Below are 23,647 nucleotides of genomic sequence, written 5' to 3' on the forward strand. Positions count from 1 at the left end.
TCCCCAAGGGCCTACTGTATAGCACAGGGAACCCTATTCAGTGTTCTGTGGTGACCTATATGGGAAAAGAATCTGAAAAAGAATGGATATACGTGTAGATTCATAAGTGAATCACTTTGCGGTACACCTAAACCTAACACAATATTGTAAATCAGTTATAGTCCAAAAGAAAATAAAAATGAAAGAAAAAAAATGAGTGGATTCCATAGTTAATGATTTCATTTTACTTACCTTTTCTCTTAAGCATTATGGCATCATCTGTAATAGTCAAGAACATATGATTTACATTCTGATGTTATATTTTCTTCTTCTCTTTCAACACATCACTTTTCTGAGACAAGATTTTATGGTAGGAATTTATAGAAATGCTGACTGCAAGTAGCTCAAAGTCACCTTCTCTCTAAATGTTAGCAGTTCTCCATAGAGTTGACTGTCAACGAATATGTAAACATCTTATCTTTTTGATGTTAAATTTAACCATTTTCTTGGGAAACTTAAACTGATAACAGAGGTATTATTTTTCCTGAATCTTCAGCCATGTTGTCCTAACTGACTGTAATGATTCCTGTAGACTCTGTGTCATAAATGGATTCTTTTGCACCTCAGTGAAAAGAAAGGAACCCTGGGGGTTCATTCATTCATTCAACAGATAGTTGCTTGGGATCCATCAGTGAATCACACAGATAGAATGGTTCCTGCTTTCATGCTAGTACAGATAATTTTAAATTATGTGGTGCAGGAAGCTTTCTCAAGAAGGCAGCTCTTCAGCAAAGACCTGAAGAAGAAACAAATTCTTACTGAGCCCCTATTATGCCTCAGGTACTGTTTTAGGAGCCAGAATGGCTAGCTATAACCTCTGTAATCAGCAGAAAATAACTTACATGGCCAGAGGATGGGCATGTAATATGTTTAATGCCACTATTTAAAAAAATCTTTTTGAAGTAACTGCCCCAATTTTGGTTAAATAGGATTGCAGTGGGCAAACTGTTTGTTTTTAAGGCGATGACTACAGAGTGATGGGAAATAGAAGATATTTGTCTTCGAAAGAAAATAGAAAGAGAAGCCCAAGTATGGGATGGGTTTTGTGTCCAGGTCCAGCAATCCTTGCAGAGGTGTATTGCTTCTCCCCAGCTGGTGGCATCTTGATGGTCACAAGGATCCTCCTGGGGATGATGGTGACAGAGCAGGAGCAACTGCTTTAAATTAAGGATGGCTTTTGTGGAAGATGCTTGAAGAACAGTGAAGGAGTCCAGGGAGCAGGAGTTGGTTCCTGCCTCGAATGCTGACTTGTGACCTTGGGCGGGCTGCCTTTGCTCCTCCACACATCAGCTCGACTGCTTATTTGCTGGCCATGCAATTTATGCTCATCATCTTGTTTAGCAAGATAAGGTGTAAAAACAGGAGGAGGAGGCACTTCACAAGATCACCAGTCAAGTCCTTTTTTCTAGTTCTCAAATTCCTTTCTCCTTGATTTGTCCAAGGAGACACTGCTTGTCTGTAGCTTTTGAATTGAAGCCAGGCCACTATGGGGTTAACTGGTTTGTCACAGCGTTAGCTGTGGAGCAGGGCTGGCTCTTGAACTCCTGTTTTTTCTCCTCCTCTTGGCTCCGTACACATGGTGTTAAGGAAGTTGAGGGCTCTCTTAGCATTTTAGGGGCAGAGTGGGTCGGCACTAGTTTGGCTGTGTGTGTGGTCTCACCCCTACAAATGCTAGCCCCAGATTTCACTTTTATTTTCTGAACTTCAAGGAGGACCACCAAGGAGTTAGGGATGGACCGGAGATGGAAGAAAAGCAAGGAATTAACCTTGCTCTGAGACAAAGCCAGGGGTGCCCACTGTCTCGGATAACCTTCCTGTGGTCCAAGGACCTTAAAGTTGACCACAAGACTTCTACTTTTAGTATATTTATTTTTACCTTTCAAAGACCTGTAAAAGATACACCCGGATGGCCTGATGGTCCCCTTCAGGTCTAAAGTTATAAAATTCTCTTGTGTGCAGAGCTGCAGAGGCCAAGTGCCTTTGGGTAGATGGACCCGGATGGATTTTATCCCAGGACGGGTATGTGCCAAGCATCTTCAGACAGGCATTTTCACACTGCCGGTAGCCTGGGTGGTGATGCTGTCTTGCACCGCACTTTTTTTATTTTCTTTTAATTAATTTATTTTAATTGGAGGCCAATTACTTTACAATATTGTAGTGATTTTTGCTGTACATTCACATGAATCAGTCATGGGTATACATGTGTTCCCCGTCCTGAACCCCCTCCCACCTCCCTCCCCATCCCATCCCTCAGGGTCATCCCAGTGCTCCGGCCCTGAGCACCCTGTCTCATGCATCAGACCTGGACTGGTGATCTGTTTCACAAATGATAATATACACGTTTCAATGCTATTCTTTCAAATCACCCCACCCTCGCCTTCTCCCACAGAATCCAAAAGACTGTTCTTTGTGTCTCTCTTGCTGTCTCACATATAGGGTCATTGTTACCATCTTTCTAAATTCCATATATATGCATTAATATGCTGTATTGGTGTTTTTCTTTCTGACTTACTTTACTCTGTATAATAGGCTCCAGTTTCATCCACCTCATTAGAATAGATTCAAATGTATTATTTTTAATAGCTGAATAATATTCCATTGTGTATATGTACCACAGCTTTCTTCGCCATTTGTCTGTGGATGGCATCTAGGTTGCTTCCACGTCCTAGCTATTGTAAACAGTTGCACCGCACTTTGATCCACTCCCTTGGTTTAAGCGCTGGCTCCCGGACGGTGAAAGTGAGGCCTTCCGACTCTTATCTCCTCGCTGTCTCCCTTTTCCGCAGATGATGACCCAGGTGGAGGGACAGCAGAAGAACCTGGTGCACGCCATCGAGTCTCTCCCGGGGTCTGGTCCCCTCACTGCCTTGGACCAGGACCTACTGCTCCTGAAAGCTACCTCTGCTGCCACCCTCAGCTGCCTCGGGGAGTGCCTGAGCCTGCTCCAGCAGAGCCTGCACCGCGCCGGCCAGTCCAGCCACAGGCCGGGGGCCTCGGGTAAGACCTCCCCGGCGGCTGCGCGCCCGGCTCTGCGAGTGCGCGTTGTCTGGTGTGCGCATGTGCATGTCTGTTCGCTGTGACCTTCCTTTAAATCGATCCATCTCGCCTTTTATCCAAGTGCTTCTCCGTTTACCCCTTCTCAACCTCGCTTGGGCTGTCTATATTTTTTTCATTTCACCCGTTAGCAGTGTGCCATCCTATCAACAATTTAACATTTTCATGAATACTATAGGACTCTTTTGAAACTTGCTAGCATTAAGTTCTCTGTTGCCTTCTGTTTGTGAATTTTGCACTCAGTGTTGTGTTTGCAAGATCCGGTGCTCTGCAGCACCTGGTCCGCTATTTCTAACCGTGCCTGTGGGGTGTGTCCCCCACACCCTCCCATGATGAGCAGCCACCTTGCCTCCTGCTCTCTGCCCCGGACCACCATGCCCTCCTCTTTCCTGTCTCATCAGGGCCCAGTGTGAGATTTTCTCTGGGATACATAACAGAAGAATTTCTAGTTGTTTATCAAGAAGTTTGAGATAATAATAAACTCCCTGAAGAGGTTCCAGTCCTTCTGAAGGAAGGTTTCATCGATAAGCAGATAGAAAGATATTAGGGAAGATTAAATTAAATGATAAAGGTGAAAATGGCTTGAGATGGGTCATGTCATAGAGAATTATAAAGTATTAGAAGGGATGCACTGAAGTCTCTCTGAGCTTTGGTGCCCAGGGTTCAATTAATTAATGAAGAATGAAGCAATTCAGGTGTTGGGAAGCCAAGCCAGGTTATGATGAATGGTCTCTATTTCACATTTCCTCCAGGTCCCCACTGCCCTCCTCTGTCACCAAAGTTAAAGGGGTGATGTTGGAGTCCCAGAGCCAGCTGCAGGGGTGGGGGGGTTGAGATTCTTCTACTGTACACACCTCATTTACTAAGCTCTGATTCTATCAGTGTCTGCCTTCTGCTACCCATTTTATGAAATCTTCACAAAGTATGTATCATTATGCCCATCCTGTGGGTGAGCTGAGCTGAGGCTCAGAGCCTTTAAATGACCTGCCTGAAGCCACCCTGGTACCACAGAGCAAAGTCCAGGGGTGGGCTCAGCCCACTGTGGCAGGTGCCTGGGGTCCTTTGTTCAAACCAGAACGGACCACCCAGTAGACTCTGGAGTCCCCAAACTGGGACTGGGGACACTGTCATGCTCACATATTTTCTCAGAGCAGGTATTTGTATTTTTTCTTTATTGTTTGGGAAATAGTTTGAGACTTCTAAAAAAGTTACAAGAATAGTATGAAAAATTCTCATCGATCTCCAAATTCTCCAGTGCTATTACGATGTTTGCTCCATCTTCTCTGTATGTATAAGCCTACTATAGTATTCTAGCCACTAAAGAGTAAGTTGCCGACGATATGTATCTTTACTTTTCTATAACTCAATGTGAATTTCCTTAAAAAAGGGCACTCTTCTCTGTAATAACTGTGCAATGGTCCAAATCGAGAAATTAACATAAATACAATCCTCTTCCTAATTTGCAGACCTTACTAATTTTTTTTTAAATTATATTTGTTTATATTTTTGGCTGCACTGGGTCTTTGTTGCTGCATGTGGGTTTTTTCTAGTTGCGATGAGCAGGGGTTACTCTTTAGTTGCAGTGCATGGGTTTCTCATTGTGGGGGCTTCTCTTGTGGAGAACAGGCTCTAGGGCACATGGGCTTTGGTAGTTGTAACTCTTGAACTCTGTAGAGTGTGGGCTCAGTAGATGGGTTGCATGGACTTAGTTGCCCCATGGCATTGTCACCTTCCCAGACCAAGGATTGAGCCCATGTCCCCCCTGTGTTGGCAGGCAGATTCTTAACCACTGACCACCAGGGAAGTCCCAACTTTACTGAATTTTGCCTATGACTGTCTTCTGTAACAAAAGAAAAAACATTCAAGTGCCTGATATGGGCTTGGGAGAGGCATGTGTGTCCAGGTACAGAGTAAGGCACTCCATGTGCTTTTCTCCTTGCTTTTTTCTTCTCTACTTGAAAAATGAGATTCCCTGACTTTTCCTGGTCTGGTTTGAACCTCAGTGACTGCTTTAGGCCTTGGGCACACCTCAGCATTAGACTGGGTGCTTCTCAAACTTCCTAGAATTCTTCTTGCACCAGAACCTGCTTCTCTGCGAACAAGTGGGTTCATTCCAAGAATGAGTGAATAAGAAACTTGAACCATTTTCTTGTGCCTGAAATTCATGCCTTACCTTTTTCTTCATGGTGACTTTCTAGTAAATTTCTGATTTTCTTCCAGATTTTCATTCTTTCTCTGGGGTTTTTAAGGGTTGGAGGGACAATGCTTGAGGTAGAATTTCAGATGATGTGAGAGGTTGCAATGGGGACTGTTTATGGGGGAGGCGGGAGACCACGCAATGTCCTGGACACTGCCCCACCCACCCTGCTGCCTCCTGCGGGGAGTGGTCGTCCTGTCCCTTCTCAGACCTGACTCCGTTGTCCATCCACCCTTCCTTTTAGCCATTTTTACCAAGGAACTTGGCTGAAGGTTGGAGAGTAGAGCATGAAGCATCATAAAGGTTATTGTTTCCTTGTCTTCCTAACCCTTTCCAAAGTTACATTCCATATAACACAGCCCTTTGGATTTTGAAACATTCTGCACATGTCTTTTACAAGACAAGGGTGCCCACTCTCACCACTACTATTCAACATAGTTCTGGAAGTTTTGGCCATAGCAATCAGAGCAGAAAAAGACATAAAAGGAATACAAATTGGAAAAGAAGAAGTAAAACTTTCACTGTTCTCTGATGACATGATCCTCTACACAGAAAACCCTAAAGACTCTACCAGAAAACTACTAGAGCTAATCAATGAATACAGAAAAGTTGCAGGATATAAAATCAACACACAGAAATCCCTTGCATTCCTATACACTAATAATGAGAAAATAGAAAGAGAAATTAAGGAAACTATTCCATTCACTGTTGCAACGAAAAGAATTAAATACTTAGGAATATATCTACCTAAGAAAACAAAAGACTTGTACATAGAAAACTATAAAACACTAGTGAAAGTACTCAAAGAGGACACTAATAGATGGAGAAATATACCATGTTCGTGGATTGGAAGAATACATATTGTAAAAATGAGTATACTACCCAAAGTAATTTATACATTCAATGTAATCCCTATCAAGCTACCAACGATATTTTTCACAGAACTAGAACAAATAATCTCACAATTTGTATGGAAATACAAAAAACCTCGAAGAGCCAAAGCAATCTTGAGGAAGAAGAATGGAACTGGGGGAATTAACCTGCCGGACTTCAGGCTCTACTACAAAGCCACAGTCATCAAGACAGTATGGTACTGGCATAAAGACAGAAATATAGATCAATGGAACAAAATAGAAAGCCCAGAGATAAATCCACGCACCTATGGACACCTTATCTTTGACAAAGGAGGCAAGAATATAAAATGGAGAAAAGACAGTCTCTTTAACAAGTGGTGCTGGGAAAACTGGTCAGCCACTTGTAAAAGAATGAAACTAGAACACTTCCTAACACCATACACCAAAATAAACTCAAAATGGATTAGAGAGCTAAATGTACGACCAGATTCTATACAACTCCTAGAGGAGAACATAGGCAAAACACTCTCCGACATAAATCACAGCAGGATCCTCCAAGACCCACCTCCCAGAATATTGGAAATAAAAGCAAAAATAAACAAATGGGACCTAATTAAAATCAAAAGCTTCTGCACAGCAAAGGAAACTCTAAGCAAGGTGAAAAGACAGCCTTCAGAATGGGAGAAGATAATAGCAAATGAAGCAACTGATAAAGGATTAATCTCCAAAATATACAAGCAGCTTCTGCAGCTCAATTCCAGAAAAATAAATGACCCAATCAAAAAATGGGCCAAAGAACTAAACAGACATTTCTCCAAAGAAGACATAAAGATGGCTAACAAACACATGAAAAAACGCTCAACATCCCTCATAATCAGAGAAATGCAAATCAAAACCACAATGAGATACCATTTCACACCAGTCAGAATGGCTGCTATCCAAAAGTCTACATGCAATAAATGCTGGAGAGGATGTGGAGAGAAGGGAACCCTCTTACACTGTTTGTGAGAATGCAAACTAGTACAGCCACTATGGAGAACAGTGTGGAAGTTCCTCAAAAAACTGGAAATAGAACTGCCATATGATCCAGCAATTGCACTCCTGGCATACACACCGAGGAAACCAGAATTGAAAGAGACACATGTACTCCAATGTTCATCGCAGCACAGTTTATAATAGCCAGGACATGGAAGCAACCTAGATGTCCATCTGCAGATGAATGGATAAGAAAGCTGTGGTACATATACACAATGGAGTATTTTTCGGCCATCAAGAAGAATGCATTTGAATCAGTTCTAATGAGGTGGATGAAACTAGAGCCTATTATACAGAGTGAAGTAAGCCAGAAAGAAAAACACCAATACAGTATACTAACGCATATACATGGAATTTAGAAAGATGGAAATGATAACCCTGTATACGAGACAGCAAGAGAGACACAGATGTATAGAACAGTCTTTGGGACTCTGTGGGAGAGGTTGAGGGTGGGATGATTTGGGAGAATGGCACTGAAACATGTGTATTATCATATGTGAAATGAATCGCCAGTTCAGGGTCGATGCATGTTACAGGATGCTCGGGGCTGGTGTGCGGAGATGACGAGGAGGGAGGTGGGAGGGGGGTTCAGGAAGGGGAACTCATGTACACCCGGGGCAGATTCATGTCAATGTATGGCAAAACCAACCAATATAATATTGTAAAGTAATTAGCCTCCAATTAAAAAAAGAAAAGATTTCAAAAAATAAATCTGTGTGGCACATTTGGGGGAAGAAAGGTGGAATTACGTCTTCATCCAAAGCATCGTAATTGCCTGCAGTTAAAACAGAATTCCAGGATCTCAAGCTAATGGAATGGAAGAACCTGGCGACCTCAGGAGTGTCATCTCAAAATGCATTTGTTAAGAACCTCAGGGCTCTCTGGGTTGATAGGGGCTGTAGCAGCCTGACTCCTGCTGATAAAAACTTAATGGTTATATCCAAGGAGTGCCAGACTGGGTTGATGGAAATCAAAATCTCATTAAAGCGAACCTCTATCAGGCTTTCCTCCATAGCAGCGGTCCCCAGCCTTTTGGGCACCAGGAACCGGCTTTGTGAAAGACTCTTTTTCCATGGACCGGAAATTGGGGGATGGTTTCCAGATGATTCAAGCAAATTCATTTATTGCTCACTTTATTTCTAATCTAATGCCACCACTGATCTGACAGGAGGTACCAGTCTGTGGCCCAGAGGTTGGGGACCCCTGCTCTAGAGTTTCAAGGGGCAGGGGGTGGGGCGCAGATTGCTCAGCACAGCCGGTATCTGTAGGCACTGTTCATGAAGTCTCTTTGCTTTCTGATCCCTTCTGTACTGATTTTTTTTTTTCCTTCTGCCCCTCTTTGGAATCAAAACCTAATCTGTGATCTCACAGCATCTTCTGTAGCTTCTCGTTGCATCTTCTGGGGAACCTAGTGGCTCTAGAGCCTTTGTCTGCAGATGTTGCTCCCCGACCTCAATTTCATTTCGAACAGAGCGACTGGACCACACTGGAGAATTACTTAAGCTCTCATATGTGTCCACCTGTGCATTTCAGGCTCGGGCCCTGTCTCCGATGTTACCTCTGAGATAATTCAGGGCTGAAATGCTTCATCTAACTTCTGTTTATGAGAGGTGTGTAGCTCAGATTTATAAAGGAACTTGGCTTCTTGGTCCAGGCTTATGTTCCCCAGTTCTCCTCTGTCTTGGTGACTGAATCTTCTCCAGCATTTTGAGAGAGGCAGATGTGTGATGGGACGGGGCATGTGGGCATCTGCTTTCCCGAGTCCAGATATGTGCCTCTGATTTTCCGTGGTGGGACACGTCAAGGCTGCACCAGAGCTGGAGACGGCTGGGCTGCTCGAGAGTCTGTGCTGGAGGGGGATTCCAGACCTTAAAGTGGTCTGGGGGAGCAGAGCAGTCTGCTGCCTGTGCTTCTGGGGAGTTCCTCACCTGATGAGGGAACATGATTCAAAGGCAGCACAGACACCTGTGATCAGACCAGCACATTCCAGTGCACTGTGAGAGCTGGCTACCACCTTATGGTGGGTGCAGGACCTGCTGGGAGAGAACACTGGGGTTAGAGCCGCTGGAGTGGAGTGGCAGAGGAATGAATCCCCATGGATAATGCGCGTGCCCTTGGACATGGATCAGGGCCAGAGACCAAGACACATGTAACTGAACAGAGGGGAACCGGAGCAGAATTTAATATGCACTTTTTAACTTGCCCTTCCAGTAACTTTTTCATTCTCTTTTAAGATTTATAGGGATTGTTGGTTAATAAGCCAGTTGCATTGGTTCCTGCTATTTTGGGGTTTGGCCAAAAGGGTCAAATAGATGAGACTTTTTTCTTTTGGCCGCACACCACACAGCGTGTGGGGTCCAGTTCCCTCATCAGGGGTTGAACACAGGCCTCCTGCAATGGAAGCATGGAGTCTTAACCACTGGACCATCAGGAGAGTCCTGCTGAGACTGTTGTAGGGTCTTTTCTGGCCTTTTCCCACTTGTTGACTTCTTCCTTCCGCTGTGCTTCACTTTTTCCCAAAATCATCTTCAGATTCTCAACCTTCACCCCTTTTCCCCACTCAGACCCTTTTTCCCTCTGTCCCTACAATGGCTGTCTTTTCTCTGCCTCTGTCTATCCTTTTTTCCTGACACCCAGTGCTTCTGGTGGCAGTGCATCCCATTTGGGTCACCTTCCCTTATTTTGTGATTAAAAGTCAAGATAAAAATGTGATGATCCCTTCAGTAAGCAGCATATTGGGAAACTACCATTGCAGAATCTTTCAGATGGGTAGTTTTATTTATTTACTTTTTTACAGCGGTCAAAACGGATTGATTGGCAGTTCCTCCATAAAGAAAGCCATCAGATCCTACCATACCAGCTTTTCATTGTAAATACACCCTTTGTTTTTCCCACTTTTGTAAATGTCAGTCTTACTTATTTGGGGAAAGCCCTCTCAGATTGACTGCACCTAGGAGGCGGGAGTTCACTGTGTTACAGGAACATGGAAGTGCCTCCCCTGTCACTGGCCTGTGTCTGGGCAGAGACATCGCAGCGCTGGTGTGGGTACTGCAGCCTCCAGCGCTCCAGCAAGGGGTAAGCTGAGGCCAAGGGCAGAGTCAGACAGTCCCACAGTCAAAGCTTTGAGCCCGTGGTTAAACCTTCTGTAGCTGTCTTTCTGCTTCTGGTTGGTTAAGAGAACCAGAAAGTTTTTTTTTTTTCCTTCCCTTTTTCTTGGGTTTCTTGTGTCTACTAAGGCGTGGTGTGTGAGGAGCTGCAGCCATGCATCAAAACCTGGTGTAAGCACTGGTTTGCAAATTGGTGAGCACCTGACGCACTGCCCTCCTCCTCTCTTCCATTGGATCGTCTCTGATGGTCTGCCACTCAGGAGCTTTAGGGTGGACTGGAAAGTGAAAGGTAATTGACATACAGCCAGTAGGCTACGGTCAGCAGCCACGTGGTAATCTTAGACCCTGGTTTTCTTTGCATTTGTCCTTGCTGGTATGTCTGTGATCATCTGTCTATCGTAGACCTTCTGAGTCACTTTCTGTAGGTGAGGCATGTTTTCCCACCTGTCCAACACATCCGTAGTAAAACACACCTTAGCCTTTGCACCAGGAAGAAAAAGGTGCCAATTAAACTATGACACATCATTGAGCATAAGATGAACTCTGACTTCAGAGATGTTCAAATGTGGAAATTGGTGTGTCTTTGGATTAGTGAAATTTGGTTTAGACTTGTGTTTTCTGACACAATCTTGAGAATTCATCTTTCAAACACATGATGCAGTCCAGTCATTTTTCTCCTCACACTGCTGCTTGTTTTTCTGGTTTTCTTCATTACGCTCTGTGTTTCTGGGTTTCTTTGATGCTTTTCTTGTTTCCTCTCATTTTGCTGCACAGGTACTGTTTCCTTTTCTTTAGCGTTTTGGGGAAAATTTGTATATAAATTATAGCAGTGGTTACGCTGCAGTCTTCGTAGGGATTCATTGACTTGTATTATTGTGATTGTCAAAATCAAGAAAAACACTGTGTAGAGTGATGAAGAATACCTTAATTTCCTTTTTTTCTCGGTTCAGTTCAGTTCAGTCGCTCAGTCGTGTCCGACTCTCCGCGACCCCATGAATCACAGCACGCCAGGCCTCCCTGTCCATCACCAACTCCTGGAGTTCACTCAAACTCATGTCCACAGAGTCAGTGATGCCACCCAGCCATCTCATTCTCCGTTGTCCCCTTCTCCTCCCGCCCCCAACCTTTCCCAGCATCAGAGTCTTTTCCAGTGAGTCAACTCGTCGCATGAGGTGGCCAAAGTATTGCAGTTTCAGCTTTAGCATCAGTCCCTCCAATGAACACCCAGGATTGATCTCCTTTAGAATGGACTGGTTGGATCTTGCAGTCTAAGGGACTCTCAAGAGTCTTCTCCAACACCACAGTTCAAAAGCATCAATTCTTCAGCGATCAGCTTTCTTCACAGTCCAACTCTCACATCCATACATGACCACGGGAAAAACCATTGCCTTGACTAGACGGACCTTGGTTGGCAAAGTAATATCTCTGCTTTTTAATATACTATCAAGGTTGGTCATAACTTTCCTTCCAAGGAGCAAGCGTCTTTTAATTTCATGGCTGCAATCAGCATCTGCAGTGATTTTGGAGCCCAAAAAATAAAGTCTGACACTGTTTTCCACTGTTCTTCCATCTATTTGCCATGAAGTGATGGGACCAGATGCCATGATCTTTGTTTTCTGAATGTTGAGCTTCAAGCCAACCTTTTCACTCTCCTCTTTCACTTTCATCAAGAGGCTTTTGAGTTCCTCTTCACTTTCTGCCATAAGGGTGGTGTCATCTGCATATCTGAGGTTATTGATATTTCTCCCAGCAATCTTGATTCCAGCTTGTGCTTCTTCCAGCCCAGCGTTCCTCATGATGTACTCTGCATATAAGTTAAATAAGCAAGGTGACAATATACAACCTTGACGTACACCTTTTCCTATTTGGAACCAGTCTGTTGTTCCATGTCCAGTTCTAACTGTTGCTTCCTGACCTGCATACAGGTTTCTCAAGAGGCAGGTCAGGTGGTCTGGGATTCCCATCTCTTTCAGAATGTTCCACAGTTTATTGTGATCGACACAGTCAAAGGCTTTGGCATAGTCAATGAATCAGAAATAGATGTTTTTCTGGAACTCTCTTGCTTTCTCCATGATCCAGCGGATGTTGGCAATTTGATCTTTGGTGCCTCTGCCTTTTCTAAAACCTGCTTGAACATCTGGGAGTTCACGGTTTACATACTGCTGAAGCCTGGCTTGGAGAATTTTGAGCATGACTTTACTAGCGTGTGAGATGAGTGCAATTGTGCGGTAGTTTGAGCATTCTTTGGCATTGCCTTTCTTTGGGATTGGAATGAAGACTGACCTCTTCCAGTCCTGTGGCCACTGCTGAGTTTTCCAAATCTGCTGGCATATTTTTTCTCGGTAGACTTCCCAATTTTTGATTAAAATATAATATGGGAGATATTATCAGTATTTTAATATTAATGCTTAACAATGTGTGATGGTGATTAACTCTCTTTAAAAGAATTTTGACTTAAGAGTCAGTGGTGGTGCACGTTTTCAAGAAGTCTTTAAATTCAGTTCCAGGGCTGGGACGGGAGTGATGAGTGGAACGCCTACTGTGAGCACAAAGTTAACGGCACCCAAGTCACTGAGATAAATGATGTTCTAATGCAACATCTTTAAACCAAAATTAATGCAAAAAATCCAGGATAAACAAGATATCAAAATCTTAAAGATAGGACTTGACTGGGTGAAGCAACTGAGACTGAGTCCTCTAAGACATTTTTTTTGTTTTGACACTAACTTTGATTTAAACAGTATTGCATGAACAGGTCATTTATCTTGATTACTGAGTGTCTTGGTGCCTCTTTAAATTTTACCCAGAGGCAAGAGCCTTTTTCCCTCCCCTGAGTCCCAACCCTGCTCAGCCTTATGTTCAGCTGGGTTCACTGCTCACAGCTTCTCCACTCTTCAGTTCTTTATCCTGCTGCTTTTCTTCATGTGTTGGGATATGTCCTCAAGTCATTTTTTTCCCAGAAAGTGGGATATTTTCTGAGTCCCTGCAGTGGTGCTCAGAAGGCACAGAGGGTAGAGTTTGAGAGTCTGGGCTCTGGGGACAGGTGGCGTGGGTGTTTATCTGCCATTTACCCCTGACACTTACTGGCTCTGAGTGCCTTTTTGTTAATCTGTCAAGAGCTACGTCCTAGGACTTACCTCTTGGGTCGTCATTAGGATTAGATGAGTTAAAGCACAAAAATTTCATATGATAGGGACTTGCCTGGTGGTCCCGTGGTTAATAGTCTTCATTCCCAGTGCAGGGGCCCAGGTTTGATCTCTGATCGGGGAACTAGATTCAGTATGCTGCAGCTGGGAGTTTGCATGCCACAACTAAAGATGCTGCAAATAAAAAATGAAGAAGAAGATCCTGCATGCCACAACTAAGACCTGGCCCAGCCAAATAAATAAATTTTAAATAATAATTTTAAAAAGAAATTTTTTGTATAGTAGTCCTTGGCACCTAGCAAGAACTCAACAAATGCTGACTCTTTTCAGCAGAGGAAAGATAATTTGTCTAAAGACAAGCATTATCTTTCCAGCCCCGCACCCACCCGGAAATATGTAGATATTCATTTACATTCTTCTCTTCATCTGTCATCTTTTGGCATTTAGTGTTGTAGCAAAAGCCACGACTAGCTTGATTTTTTTTTTTTTTTTTACCCCTTTAAGGCAAGTCTAACTGTTCTGCCTAAATGATTGGAAAATTTTTCCTCTTGATTTTTTTTTTAATTAAAAAGTGTTGCCAAACTTCGTGAGCCAGGCATTCATTAAACTATTCTATTTTTGTGTGTGTTTGACATTTCAGTGGGAAAAAAACGTGAGAAAATATTGAAAGCTGTGTCTAGATAGGAGTCTTTTCCGATTGGCTTTGCTGGACTGTGGTGGGCTGTTCTCACAGGACCCACAACCCTCTTCAGCTCCAGCCGTGTGTTTCTTCACTCCTGTTATTGTGTATTGTTTTTGTTCCATTTGTTCCACTGATCTGTCTCACCTTAAAGGTCTCTGCTGCATATCTTCTGTCTGTAAAAATTTATTATTACTATTATTTATGTCTTCACTGGGCCTTCATCGCTGTGCACGGGCTTTCTCTAGTTGCAGTGAGTGGGGGCCAGTCTCCAGCTGTGTTGGGGGCTTCTCACTGTAGCGGCTTCTCCTGTCGCAGAGTATGGGCTCCAGAGCACTGGCTCAGTAGTTGCAGTGCGTGCTCTTAGTTGCCCCATGGCATGTGGAATCTTCCTGGACTGGGGATCGAACACGACGCCTACATTGGTAGATGGCTTCTTAATCTCTGGGGAAGTCCTGAATCTTCTGTCTTATTTCTGACCCTGGTGCCCTTGGCAGCTGCTCACTGGTAGAACTTCATCTTGACACACTACTTACTTGACTTGCTACAGTGTTGATTCTGTTTTTTCCCTGTTTCAGTATTAACCTTAATTCTGCTAATGTTGGCTTCATTTCCTCATAGGAGTTCCTTCCTGCCTCCATCTCTTTCTTTACCTCAGCCCTTTTTCTTCTTCTGGCTCTGTTCTTGTTTCATAGTGGTTACTTTATTTTGTATTGTTTCAAGGATACACCTCTCCTGATGTTTTCTCTGCCACCTTATCATTAGAGTATATTTCAGAGATATATTGTTCCTCTCAGCCTTCTGAGTATCCTCCTCAGGATATTGTTTCTTTTTTCAAGCACTGTAGAGTCCTTTAAAAACAAAACAAAAAAAGAGTGGAAACTTTTAGAATTAGCCAGCTGCACTCAGTTTAGATGATCCCAACTTTGTTGGCAGCATCCAGAGCATCATAGTCAGGATCCAATTGGACATATGCCTCCTTCCCTCCGTCAGGCCTGGTGAGGGTGTTGACCTTGGCCATGTTGATGTCATAGAACGTCTTCACAGCCTGTTCAGTCTGGTGCTTGTTGGCCTTGACATCCACCGTGACGTGTTGTGTCTTCTGTTATCTTCATGGCTGACTTGCTGGTTGAGGGGAACTTGACGATGGCATAGTGGTCAAACTTGTTTCCCCCGGGGCACTCTTCTGAGGATATTTGGGCTCCCTCCTGAGCCACAGTGTTTTGGGCCATTGGAAGATGAGTAATGTATGAATCCTCTTCTTTTTTCGTCTTATGGCCGTGGATGCCTTTAAACACTGCTTTTTGGCCTTCAAGGTCTTTGCTTTGGCTTCTGCTTTGGGAAGGGCCGGGGCTGAGAGGAAGAAGGAAAGTGAGGGTTTAGGGGCACCCACTACCGATCTTCAGTACAGAGTTGATCAATTTATACAGCCTTTTTCATTCACTCTGTTAGAATTCCCCTCCCTATCCAGACTCCCAGACCAGCGACTGGGGATCAGAGCAGCTGGACTGGTCTGAGGTGGGCTTCTCTCCTGTCCTCACTCACTGGGCTTTAATGCTCAGAATCTGTAGAATGTCCAGAAAACTACATTTCCCAGCATGCATTGCCACCTCCCCTTCCTGTCCTGGTCTTGGCCGAGTTTTTAGGGAGAAGAGGAAGGCAGACAGCAAACGAATGAACCGAGTGAGTTCAATTCAGTCGCTCTCGTGTCCGACTCTCTGTGACCCCGTGGACTGCAGCGCGCCCGGCCATCTCCTGGAGCTTGCTCAAACCCACGTCCGTCGAGTCGGTGATGCCATCCAACCATCTCCTGCTCTGCCGTCCCCTTCTCCTCCTGCCTTCAGTCTTTCCCAGCATCAGGGTCTTTTCCAAGGAGTCAGCTCATCCAAGGTGGCCAGAGGATTGGAGACTGAGTTTGGATAGCACTAAGAGCCGGAAGACAGTGAAACAGTTACTGGACTGGAGGGGAGCCTGCGGTGTGCTGCCTCGGCCAGCGTGGTCCTGGGCAGGGGGCCTTTCTGAGTGAGGGATGGTTGAGCTGGTCCCTGGATTAATGTGGGAGACCTCCTCCACCAGGTAGATGAGTGAAGGATGTCAGTCTTAGCAGGGAAATGGTGCCCACCAAGACTCTCATTACTTTGAAAAGCTTGAAAAAACATAGCCTCGCTTGGGCATTGTGAGCAGCAGCGGGAGAACGAGCAGATGGTGGGCAGCGTCTGAGGCTCTGAAGGGCAGCTGAGTTCTGGTTCTTGTGAGGCAGTCTGCGTGAGCCAGCCTTCCCTTACTCTCTCACTCCTGCTCCCAGGCTGAGGATGGAACCCCCAGGTTCAGCTGAGTGTGAGGCCAGTTCTTTTTCTAATGGCAGGACTGCTGTGGGATATAGAAATCTGCCTCCAGTTACTTCCTGTCCCCTTAGGAGGCGTTTACAACTATTCTACAGTAACCCATGACTCTTAGAAATGTCGGGGATGCCCCGGTGGCTCAGTGCTCAAGGAACCCACCTGCCAGTGCAGGAGCCACAGGAAACCTGGGTTCCACCCCTGAGTCGGGAAGACCCCCTGGAGGAGGGCATGGCAACCCACTCCAGTATTCTTGCCTGGAGAATCCAGTGGACACAGGAGCCTGGCAGTCTACAGTCCGTGGGGTTGCAAAGTCGGGCACAACTGAGCATGCACGCTTACAAAGGTTAGTATTAGAGTTAGAAAGGTTTTCTTGTTGTTCTCAAGGATTTAGGGAGAATTAGAAAAATGCTTTATAGGGAATTCCCTGGCAGTCCAGTGGTTAGGACTCTTGATTCCACTGCTGGAGGCCTGGGTTCAATCCCTGATCATGGCACTAAGATCCTGCCAGCCACATGGCATGGCCAAATAAAGAAAATAAATGCTTTATAAACACCAATCTGGTAACCCCCAATTTGCTATAATGGCATGACCACATCTGTCTTCAGTGACGTAGCTTCTTGACTTCTGCCACGCTGGCTGCATCCAGTGGCTGTGGGCTTGTGATGTCATCACACTGCTGATGTCTTTTCTCAGCTCTGGTCATCAGATTGCACTCAAACTGCATTTTGAGCAGCCTGCATCTGATAAAATTCTACTTTTTTTTTTTTGGCCATGTTGTGCAGGATCTTTTCTGACCAGGGATTGAATGTATGCCCCCTGCCTTGGGAACTACAGGACCGCCAGGGAAGTCCTCAACTTTTGGTTTTTTATTGTAAATATTTTAAAGTATTTTTAAGCAGGTTAAAAAAAATAATAAACATCCTTAAGGAAATGTGGCAAACATGAATTGTTTTTGTCCAAGAATGGGGAGAGACACAGCCTGTGGTGATTCTGATATTGCCATTATGCAGAAACCCATTTATGAATAGAAGATCTGAATCTACACTTCAGTCCACTGAATCAACTGAAATCCACCACCGCCACTTAAAACGGAGCCCACTTCATGTCGGGCCTCTTATCTAGTGTGATACCTCTTGAACTCTAAATGTTGGATTTGGAAAATGCTAGGCATCATCCTCAGTCTTTGTTTCAGAAAGCATCCTGGGATGGCACGGGCCCAAGTCGCACTCCACAGAGCAGCTGAAAAACGGGACACTTGGCTCCTTGCCATCAGCCAGCGCCAGCATCACCTGGGCCATTTTACCCAACTCCACGGAGGATGAGCAAACCTTCCCGCCAGAACCAGAGCCAGAGGTAAGCTCGCTGTCCTCTCCTAGCACCGTGTGTGGCTTGTGTTAGTGCTTGCTGGGAAAGAGAGTAATTATATTTGTAACTTGCTCATCTCAGGATTTTAAGAGGAGACCAGTGATAAGATGGAAGCATCACTCGGGGAGACAAAATCACCCCCGAGTACGCCTGTTCTCCTGCCTGGCAGCTGCCGTGGGCAAATTATGATGCAACTGATGGGGAATCTCCTATTTTCACTGAAACGGAAGTTATTTTCATATTGAACAGGAGAGATTCTAATGCACCTAGTGACGTGACGCCTGTTGACATGATGGGAGCAGTTACAATATATTATTTCACTCCCCTAAAATAGCGGCTTCTTTGTGTCCGTTGCGCTAATACCGTGAACTCCTGCCTCCCATGCTCACTCCCCGCATGCTACGGAACCGGGCAAGCCCATGGGCAGTGGCTGGGGCTCTTCCAGGCGCTGCACTGCAGCCCAGGTCCAGGGATGAGCAGCTCTGTCGACCTTAGCGGCCAGCCGGACCCCCACAGGCTCCCTGGGCCCTGTGATCTGCCTGCACGATGCTCCTTGACGGATGGCGCCTCTGAGTGGCTGTTGGAGAGAAGCCAGATGCAGCCTGCCTTTTGTTCATTTCTCCCGTGTCACGAGTGAATTTCTGTTTTGTCTGTTTCTTTGGATGCACGTTTCCTGTTGACATGATCTCATGAACTGGGCTGGGACCTACTGTAACCGTATGTTAGAAGTGGTTCTTTGTTTCAATTGAAATCACTTTGGCTACAAAATTATAGAACAAGATCTATTTTGTAAGGGTGCAAGCCCCAAAGCAGCATCTTGGATCAAATGGTCTTACTTCTTCTCCATTGGCATTTTTCTCCCAGCTTCACATGGTTCTTTTCTCTGAGGGTGACTAAAGGGCCTAGGTCTTCCAGAGGCAGGGTCAGCCTGCCCTCAGAATATTTCATCAGCATCTGTAAGGTGACTTCACAGAGTACGAAATGATAGGGGATGTGAGATTTTGAAAGGCCTTTGCCTCTGGCCACGCACCAAGTTTCAGTTGGGAAGCACTTGCAGCTGACATGTAGTTCCTCTCAAGGTAAGTTGGCAACTGAGAGGATGATCGGAGCTTGGCGTTAGGTAGCTCTTTTGAGAGCCTTGGGTGGGGTCATGTTTGAGGAGGGGTGCTTCGCTGCTAAGGTGCTGAGCGCTCCAGTCCCTTCCATTCCATTGGGAAAGAAGCTTTGGGACTTCACACCATAATACACATACTTAAAACTTGCTCTAGAAAGAAATAAAAAGAGAAATTCTTAGGTCTTCAGAAATAATTGTTTAAATCCTGTGCACAGCAGCATCACAGAAACCCTAGCAGAGACTGTCATCTAATAAGCTTTAAAAAATGATTTTATTTATTTATTGAAGTCTAGTCGATTTATAGTGTGTTAATTTGTGCTTTACAGCAAAGTGATTCAGTTATACATAATTCTTTTTTAAAATATTCTTTTCCATTATGGTTTATCACAGGATATTGAATATATCTGTACTCCCTTGTGCTATATAGTAGGATCTTGTTTATCCATTCCATAAAAGAGTTTGCATCTGCTAACCCCAACCTCCCACTCTATCAGTCTCCAATCCCCGCTGCCTTGCCAACTACAATTCTGTTCTCTGTGTCCATGAGTCTGTTTGTGATAGGCTCATTTGTATCATATTTTAGATTCCACAGGTAGGTGATATCATATGGTATTTGTCTTTCTCCTTCTGACTTACTTTACTTAATGTAATAATCTCTAATTGTGTGTGTATATATATATATATATAATTATATATATAATGGAATACTACTCAGCCTTAAAGAATGAGCAACATGGATGCAACTAGAGATTATTACACACACGTGTGTGTGTCTGTGTGTATGTGGTGTATGTATATTCTTTATGCATTTATCTGTCAATGGGTATTTAGGTTGTTTCCATGAACACTGGGGTGCACATATTTGAATTAGAGCTGTGTCTGGCTATGTGCCCAGGAATGAGATGGCTGGATCATGTGGTAATTCTGTTTTTAGTTTTTTTTGAGGAACCTCTGTAGTGTTTTCCACTGTGACTGCACCAACTTACATTCCAAACAACAGTGTAGGAGGGTTCCCTTTTCTCCACACCTTCTCTAGCATTTGTTATTTGTAGACTTTTTAAAGATAGCCATTCTAACCAGTGTGAGGTAGTACTTCGTGGTAGTTTTGATTTGCATTTCTTTAATAATTAGCACTCCTTGGAAGGGAAGTTGTGACCAGCCTAGACAGCATATTAAAAAGCAGAGACACTACTTTGTCAACAAAGGTCCATCTCATCAAGGCTATGGTTTTTCCAGTAGTCATGTATGGATGTGAGAGTTGAACTATAAAGAAAGCTGAGTGCCGAAGAATTGATGCTTTTGAACTGTGGTGCTGGAGAAGACTCTTGAGAGTCCCTTGGACTGCAAAGAGATCCAACCAGTCCATTCTAAAGGAGATCAGTCCTGGATGTTCATTGGAAGGACTGATGCTAAAGCTGAAACTCCAGTACTTTGGCCACCTGATGCGCAGAGCTGACTCATCTGAAAGGACCCTGATGCTGGGAAAGATTGAGGGCAGGAGGAGAAGGAGATGACAGAGGATGAGATGGTTGGATGGCATCACTGACTCAATGGACGTGATTTTGGGTGGACTCCATGAGTTGGTGATGGACAGGGAGGCCTGGCGTCCATGGGGTCGCCAAGAGTCAGACTCAACTGAGCGACTGGACTGAACTGAATAATTAGTGACCTGAGCATCTTTTCGTGTTCCTGTCGGCTGTCTCTGTGTTCTAGGAGAAATGTCTGTTTAGTAGCCTAATAAGCTGATTGTCAGGGCTGCTGGTATCCGCATTCTGAGTTCTTCCGTGTATGAGTGCTGCTTTCCCATGGGTGCTTCCTGTAACTCCAAAGTTTGAGAGATCTTTGTTGTTTTAAACATAAAGTTATTGCCCACTTTGCTTTCTGGTCAGTAGCATAGGCAGAAGATAGTGCATCATTATCCGTATGAAATAACTAGTTTCAAAGTTCAACTTAAAAAAGGCTACCTTGAAGGAGAAGCACTAAGGAGAGCTTTTCCCCCTGAAGCTAGGGACGATCATTAATTTCTTGTCATTTTTGCCCTATTCCTTTTGTGGGGTCAGTAGGAGATATTGTCTGGTAATCCCTTACGGCAGGCAGGACTTACGGGTTGTGATGTGGGTGTGATGGTTTTCTGAGAAGGAAGGATTACGAGTTCTTTTGTAAAGCTTTCCCTCATTTTTTCCAGTGACACCTCTAGTAGATGATTTTTGCAGTCCAAACAGCTAGTGTTGGTTGGACGCTATTTTTATTTTAGGCCATTGTGCTTTGTCTTTTTTTTTTTTCTGGTCATAAGAATTGAAGAAGCTAGCATCAGCCACCCAATAGTTTTCTTGTCAGAAAAAGAATGTTTTCATTGTCTCCCTTTTGTATAATTTTGGAGAAACCCCAGAAGAAGTGAAGTGAAATTCCTGAAGGCTGAAAAGTTCCTTATGAGAATGTTCCTTATCCCTTTTGATATTGAGAATATAGTTACTAAGTGGGTGGTCATTGGGAGACTAGGAATTGTAGCTATTGTGATGCTTTAGACAAATATGTTCTTCTGGCTTATTGTTGTGATCATGTTAGGTCTTTAGGAGCGTAAATTAGGATATAAACACTCCGATGTGTATTTATGGTGTTTGTTTTATTGTTTTTTGGCCATATTGTGTGGCCCTCGGGATCTTTATTCCCCCACCAGGGATTGAACCCATGCCCTCTGCAGTGGAAGTGTGGGATCTCTGGACCGCCAGGGAAGTCCCTGTTTTGTGTCTTGTTATGCCGTCAAGAAATTAACTCTGTCCAGTTCCCATCAGACACAGACGGTATCCTCCAAGTCAACTCAGTTCTGACGCTGTCCACCTGGAGGGGGTGCCAGATCGCACAGGGGAAGGGCTCAGACCGTAAGCACCAGATGCCAGTCACAAGTCCAGGTTGTCACCTGTGCTTCTGACCAACTGGCTATGGATTGGAGAGTCCCGTCCTCCTCTCAGGTGTGATTAATTTGCTAGAGTGGCTCACAGAACTCAGAGAAACATTTACCAGTTTCCTACAGAAGGATGTCATTACAGAACGGAAGGAAGAAAAGCGCAGGGTGAGGTCTGTAGGGAGGAGCTTGGAGCTTTGCTGCCCACTCTGAGTGTACCTCCGCCTCCCTGCACCCCACCTATTCACCAACCAGGATGTTCTCTGAACCCTGTTCTTTAGGGGGTTTATGGAGGTCTTCATTGCATAGGCAAGAGTAAAGAAATTCTTGGCCACTGATGATTCTCCGGTGATTAAAGCACCTCCAGCTCCTCTGCCCTTCCTGGAGACGAGGGAGTGGGACTGAAAGCTCCAACCCTCTCATCACAGGGCATCAGCCCCACGGACAACCATCTCCTATCCTTAGACAACCAGGGGCTTGCAAAAGTCACTCACTAACATAACAAATGACACATTTAAAACTCTCATCTCTTAGGAAATTCTGAGGGCTTTAGGAACTCTGAGCCAGAAATAGAGACAAAAAGCAAATGTACATTTCTTATCCTAAATCACAATTTCACACTCCCCTCCCCTGGTTCTGGCTTACCATGAAACAACTTACATGTATCTGGAAAATGAATGCATTTTCAAGCTCAGTCTGTTTCATTCTCAACAGAACAGAACTCAGAGAGCAGTGTGTATTTAATAACATGAGTTACAAGAGAGTCGTGGTTGGCCCTGTTATCAAATGCAGTCATCTCAAAATTTTATTCTGCTGGGACTGGAACTAACTAAATGTGAAAATGAAATATTCTCACATAATGAAGCAAGTTAGGATCTTGGTTTCCCCTGTTAGTAGAACGATAATTCAACTCTCTTAACATGTTTGAGAGAAAAAGGTTTTGAGACAGAAAAAGGTTTTGCCTGTGCTTCCTTTGTCGCAGTATACCTTGTTTCAGGACAGGAGAAGGGGAGATGTTGGGCCTAGTGCTCTTGACCTGCATCCACCCTCTGGACCGAAAACCCACCAGCTCAAGTCCAGGTCCCTTGCTTTCTCACAGTGAGGTCTCTAAACACACGATGGTTTCCTCAGTGCATTTGTGTGGGAGTTGGAAGCTGAGATGGGGCTTATATTCCTTCTGCTGGTGTAACTGGTAGACAGGGTCATGAAAGGGTGTGTTTAGAGGCAGGTGCAGTGGTCAGGACTCTAGTCCCCCTGCACTGGCAGGAGAGCCTGTTGAAGCCACAGCAGCAGCAGCATCCAGGTACTGAGATCAGGGCCACCTGCAGTGCTGTCTCTCGAGTTAAAAAGCCTAAGGGGGATCTGTGTTCCTCCAGATCAGTGATACTGTACATACCCAATTCCTGTATCACATCCCTTCCTGATCAAAATACCTGAAGTGGGGTTTCCATTCCCAGCCCTGGATCTGGACTGGTCGGGCTGTTGTTGAAATAGGGAAGCGGAGGATGGCATGGGGGCAATCCTGGATATATACCCATCTTTTTAGAGCAGGGGTCCCCAGCCTCTGGGATCTAGTGCCTGATGGTCTGAGGTAGAGCTGATGTAATAATAATAGAAATGCCATGCACAATAAATGTAGTGCTGTGGAATCATCCTGAAACCATCTCCCACCTCCACCCCAATCCCCGGTCTGTGGAAAAATTGTCTTTCATGGATCTGGCTCCTGGTGCCAAAAAGATTGGGGCCCGCTGTTCTAGACAGTATCTCTGAGGGGTAAAACCCTTCATTTGTCCTAAAAGTCAGGTTTATAGAG

General features: G+C 44.6%; 1 protein-coding gene across 2 annotated transcripts in view; it reads left to right on the forward strand.

The window, feature by feature from the left end:
• The window catches only part of OSBPL10 (oxysterol binding protein like 10), a 342,561-nt gene that overhangs the window by 248,670 nt on the left and 70,244 nt on the right, over nucleotides 1–23,647 (forward strand). For both annotated transcript variants that reach the window (XM_055414753.2, XM_055414752.2), the window contains exons 5-6: nucleotides 2,826–3,036; nucleotides 17,646–17,806. In XM_055414753.2, coding sequence (XP_055270728.2) covers nucleotides 2,826–3,036; nucleotides 17,646–17,806 — 372 coding nt within the window. The remainder of the gene's footprint in view (nucleotides 1–2,825; nucleotides 3,037–17,645; nucleotides 17,807–23,647) is intronic.

The sequence above is a fragment of the Moschus berezovskii genome, chromosome 24 (genome assembly GCF_049115385.1).
Source record: "Moschus berezovskii isolate FMDL1 chromosome 24, NW_MosBer_1.0, whole genome shotgun sequence".
NCBI classification, from domain to species: Eukaryota; Metazoa; Chordata; class Mammalia; order Artiodactyla; family Moschidae; genus Moschus; species Moschus berezovskii.